The sequence below is a fragment of the Setaria viridis genome, chromosome 1 (genome assembly GCF_005286985.2).
Source record: "Setaria viridis chromosome 1, Setaria_viridis_v4.0, whole genome shotgun sequence".
In the NCBI taxonomy this organism is placed as follows: domain Eukaryota; kingdom Viridiplantae; phylum Streptophyta; class Magnoliopsida; order Poales; family Poaceae; genus Setaria; species Setaria viridis.
This window is the reverse complement of record NC_048263.2, coordinates 27922702-27927896: the sequence shown is the minus strand read 5'-3', so window position 1 is coordinate 27927896 and position 5195 is coordinate 27922702. Positions and strand designations below refer to the sequence as shown.

Below are 5195 nucleotides of genomic sequence, written 5' to 3'. Positions count from 1 at the left end.
TAGACAAAATGGTTAGTAAACCAAATAGTGGCTAAAAGATTGGTTTGCCATAACTTTAGCATACCAACATTTTAGCAGCAAACCAGCTCTGAATTCCTCGTTCTAGTTTTAGATAACCGAATTTCATAATAAAGAAATTAAGAAACAATCGATTTGGTTCGGTCTAACCAGACGCTCGAGCTTCATGTTGGGAGACTAGCTAGTTGCTCGAGCTTCTTTTCCGATTGCGGCATATTTTGCCGTAATAAGATATCAAAAGCAGCATATAGCGATCCCATTTCAAATAAATTTTCAATACAAAATGTGCATTTTTTTTCGCACTAGCGTCACATTAAAACCGAGAAAAAGAGGGAAATCATGTGATTTGCGTTCATTCGAGTGGGCGGTTCAAGCTCGCATGGATGGGCTGGAATATCCGCCCAGACAAATGAGCTGCTTAAGTGCTCACCATTCGTAAGGTAATTAATGAGCCATGATAGTAATCAATCGAACTTAAGTGAAGGACAATACAGTAAATGCTATCCGTAAACTTCTCTATTTTGGTAGAGTTTCGGTTTCTCATAAAACGGCTTCAGCTTCGGCTTCTTCGGTGGAGTGGATTTTTTAGTGAAGTTGAAGCCGTTTTGCAAAGGGTTTGGTAAAACGGCTTGTCAATGGCAATATATGTAGGCCCCATTTGGTAGAGCTTCGGCTTCTCATAAAACGGCTTCGGCTTCGGCTTTTTCGGTGGAGTGGCTTTTTTAGTGAAGCTGAAGCCATTTTGCAAAACATTTGGTAAACGGCTTCTCAATGGCAATATATGTAATTTTATGATCACTTAATGCTAGGAGAGGGAGGAGAAGCCGGTGAAGCCACTTTTTTCGGCTTCTCCTCTCTAGTGTAAGCCGTTTTGCGGCTTCTCCCCGGCTTTGGTGGTGAAGCCGTTTGAAATTGACCCTTTGGTAGGGCTTCACCAAAAGCCGGTGGAGAAGCACTTTGAGAAACCCTACCAAACGGGGCCGTAATTTTATGATCACTTAATGCTTGGAGAGAGAGGAGAAGCCAGTGAAGCCACTTTTTTCGACTTCTCCTCTCTAGTGTAAGCCGTTTTGCGGCTTCTCCCCGGCTTTGGTGGTGAAGCCGTTTTGAAATTGATCCTTTGGTAGGACTTCACCAAAAATCAGTGGAGAAGCACTTTAAAAAACCCTACCGGGACCTTAATCTCACTAATTTCTCTCTCAAACCAAACGAGCCCAACAGGCTAACTGAATTTCAGGTAAGTAATAATGAGTGCCCAAAATAACACGAGGACGATGGGTTGTCCAAATCGCGAAGCATGCACTGAACTTACCATCTGGTCCTCAAAAGGCGTTGTCTCTCATTAATCCTGCATCACCCGAATTATTCATGCAGGTGAAATTAACTAACAAAATATCGCACCAACTCGACCCGTTCTTTTATTTTTCAATCATCGCCATGATAAAATGCCAGGATGGTTCTCAGCCACTCAACGACGGGAATGGAGCAGCGCCACGATGCCAAGTTCCAAGCGCAAGCAACAACGGGGGTGCACATCATCCTCAAGGCGCGTTGATGAAGGCGACCACCTTGTCGAGCATCTCCTTGGCCTTGTCGCAGTCGGGCTTGAAGAGGTGGAAGACGTGGCCCTCGCCCACGGTCTCCAGCAGCTCGACGCCGGCCGCGTCCTCCCCCAGCCCGCCGCCCCTCGCCGCGGCCACCGCCTCCGCGTACGCGCGGCCGCGCCACCTGAGGAAGTCCCCCTCCGCGGCGCACACCAGCACGCGCTCGCACGCCAGGTGCTGGAGCCCCGGCGCGCCGGGCGCCATCGGGTTCATCCGCGGGTCGTCCATGCCGCTGGTCTCCGGGCAGGAGAAGAACCACAGCCCGCCACCCATGGCGCGGAACGCGGGGTCCCGCGGCTCCTCACCCACGGCCTCCGAGCCCCAGAACCAGGGGTGGATCAGCACGGCGCCCTTGAGCGGCGGCGTCCGGCCCTGGATGTCTGGGTGCATGGCGAGGTGGTGGCAGATGTTGGCGCCGGCGCTGTCCCCGGCGAGGAAGACGCGTTCCAGGTCCCCGTGCGCGGCGACCCAGGGGTCGGCGGCGCCGGAGAGCGCCCAGCGGAGCGCGGCGAGGCAGTCGTCGTAGCCCGCCGGGAGCGGGTGCTCGGGCGCGAGGCGGTACTCGACGGAGACGCCGAGCGCCGGGCACGCGGCGGCGAGCGCGTTGAGGAAGCGGTGGTATTGCGGCGACGCCGCGGACTCCGCCACGAAGCCGCCGCCGTGGACGTACACCACCACGGGCAGCTTCGTCTTGCCGTCGGCGGCCGCGGCCGCGGCCTGGGGTGGCAGGTAGAGGCGGACGGAGCAGGAGCCGAGGTCGACGTCCCTGGAGTCGACGCCCGTGGCGGCGTCCAGGCCGGGCCCGACCGGCGGCGGCACGAGCGGGCGCTCGACGCGGCCGCTCTTGTAAATCCGGAGCAGCGGGCCGAACTCGCGGACGACCTCGTCGGCCGGGTCGGCCGGGGCGGGGACGGGGAACGCCGGGTTCAACGACGCCATGGCTGGCCACTGGCGCTGTCGGTGTGAGAAGTGTGGAGCGAGAACTGGGTGGGTGGGTGGGTGGACGCGCCGCCGAGCGGGAGAATACTAGTAGTAATGGGACGTGTGGTGGTTGTCTTGGGATCGCCGTGTCCCGGACGCCGCAATGCCGCCTGTGTGGTTGGGCAGGGTGTCGTGCGCGGCTTGTGATCCCCCAGGCCCCAGCTTCTAGATGGCCGGCTGGGATCTTGGCTTGGCGTGGCAGGGGGTTTCGCCTGGAGCCGGTGCAGTGAGCTGACGTGGACGACGAGCAGGGGCACGTGCACCGTGCTGGTGGACTCGGAGCAGGGCACTGTACTGTATGTCGGCGGCGATGCTGACCTACGTGAGGACGTTGCTGACGAACTTTCAAACGATCGCTGGCCCCGTGGTCCGTGGATGTGGATATCCTTGATCTCTTCTAGAAGAAGTCCTTCGATCATATCATCTAAACCTTAGAGTATTCCATTCATGTTAGCCGCTAGATTCTTTTAAACCTCGTCTCCAATGTGCCATCGACTTTTTTTTTATAACATGTGAGTCACCTATTTTGCCCATGGAATAAGAAAGCTTATCACCCCGAATGTGCCATTTCTAGTGAAATGCTCATTTTGCTAACAAATTTGCTATCTCTTAGCCGAAGCGGTCAAAAAAGCCAAAACTTTGGCTTGGCTAGCTTGAACATGGGTCATCGACACCAAAGTTAGCGCAAACCAATCACACCCTAGGTCGTCCATGGGCTAAGCAGAGAGGATGGACGTTGGTGTCATGCAAGGTGGTGCAAGAGGAAGGCAGACAGTTCTGGCTGGGCTACTCAGCAGCGAGAGATTCCAGCAGACGACGGTCCAGCCAGACTCCAGAGAAAGGGTGTACTATTGAATGCAATGCAAAGGCAGACAGGTTCTGGGCCATGGCCCATGGGCTCGGCACATCTGAATCTTAAAATAAAATAGAAGGTTGCAACTATTGTTTCTACATTTAGTGTTCATGTTGCAGCGGGAATTTTCTATCCCAAAATCGAACGACGTAATTATTTTTACCTATTATTTTCTTTCATGTTGCAAACTGTGACCGCTAATGTTGAACTAGATAATTTTTAATGTTTCGTCGGAGCGTCCGATGGGAAATTTCCCATCAGAGCCCTAGCAGCACCGTATTTAACCACCTTTTTTTTTTTCTAGATTCACTGATATAGACCAATAGATGTACTTTGTGTGGGTGAGACGTGGATGTGCGAATGCGTGCTCACCTTGTGTTAATGTTAAGTCGTTAACTGAAGAAAGAAGGGCACGCCCGTCCTCTTGGTCATGGATTTGGCACAATCCCTTCTCTAGTACTGAAACTCCCCGGATGCCGTCCAGGTAACAATGGATTTTTTGGCCTGTCGATTTTCCCATTCGCGGCGAGATTCACGGGGAAATCAGACGAGGACGGACGGCGCGCGGGTCCCAGCTGCAGTGGCATCTGACAAAGAACTTGGCGACTCACACTGTGTGTCTGTGTCAGCAGCCAGCTGGTAGCTACTGCCCTGCGACGACCAGCTGGAGCGCTCCCTTGAAAGTCCAAAGCCCTGACGCCGGCAAGACCACGGCAGGGAGCCAGGGCTTCTTTTCTTGCCAGCTGACGACTTGCATGGCGCGCCTGCTCCCTCCCTGGGCCGGTGGGCCCTGGCCGTGGCCGGAGTTGGTCGTTTGTGCATGCAAGCTTATCCTCCGCCGGTCATCGTGGCCCCGTCAAGGAACCACGCGCGACAAGGGTCGTTGTGTCATGATCCGAGATCGAGACCTTTGGGCCTCTGTTGTTCGGATCCTATGCTGCCATTTTTTCCATGTGCCACATGTTGCAACCCTGGTTTCAGATCAGGGTCAGCCTCCCCCGCCTTTGGCCACACTCACATCCCAAGCACAATGAGGTTCCTATTTCCATTACACCGATATAAGTGAGTGAACAGGTTTCGTAGCATCTCTAACGGCTGGCCATGGCGTTCATCCAATGATACCGTCGTAGGAAAGGATCAAAGTCATGGGAGAAAACTGTTGTCAATTAGGAACAAAAATTGAATCAAGCCGTCGAAAGTTTAAAGTTGCATGACACCACCGATGAAGGTTGTGCCTGGGTTTGAAATAAACTCTTATGCCCTCTTCCACAACAAATAAAGTGATGTAATTGTTTTCCTGAACTCAACCATTTCAATCTTCGTTTAAAAGTTACCTTTTATGTGTTGAGTTTGCATATTTATGAGTGAGTTTCTTCATACGAACATATTTTGCATATTTATGTGTTGAGTGTTTGATAAGAAGAAAATGCGCTGTGTTTTGCATAACGTGTAGGTGTGCAAAATGTCACCTTTTTTTAACTGGAGTGAGTATCGCATATGTGAGGATCAAAATGTGCGCTTCCTTAGGCTTCTCATCCAACATTGTCAGGTTAGGCTAGTTAGCAAACTTTTAGAGTGCCCATATTAGCAATTGTTCTACTCCTACATGGTGGGTAGGGAATACAACTAGCATATATATTCTCAAGTTAGCCAACTCTTAGTGTGCCAATATTAGCAATTGTTCTACTCCTACGTTTAGAACTATTTATAGCCATTGCTATGCATTGATATCATAGCTC

General features: G+C 52.2%; 1 protein-coding gene across 1 annotated transcript; it reads right to left on the bottom strand.

Annotated features, from left to right (window-relative positions):
* Positions 1-1334: 1334 nt before the first annotated feature.
* Positions 1335-2679, bottom strand: LOC117858473 (probable carboxylesterase 2). Its single transcript, XM_034741548.2, has one exon. The coding sequence runs from the start codon at positions 2559-2561 to the stop codon at positions 1560-1562; it is 1002 nt and encodes a 333-aa protein (XP_034597439.1). The 5' UTR covers positions 2562-2679; the 3' UTR covers positions 1335-1559.
* Positions 2680-5195: the final 2516 nt, after the last annotated feature.

What these genes read in the sequence shown, in the direction of transcription:
- LOC117858473 (XM_034741548.2), bottom strand. Translation starts at nt 2,561, where the DNA reads ATGGCGTCGTTGAACCCGGCGTTCCCCGTCCCCGCCCCGGCCGACCCG.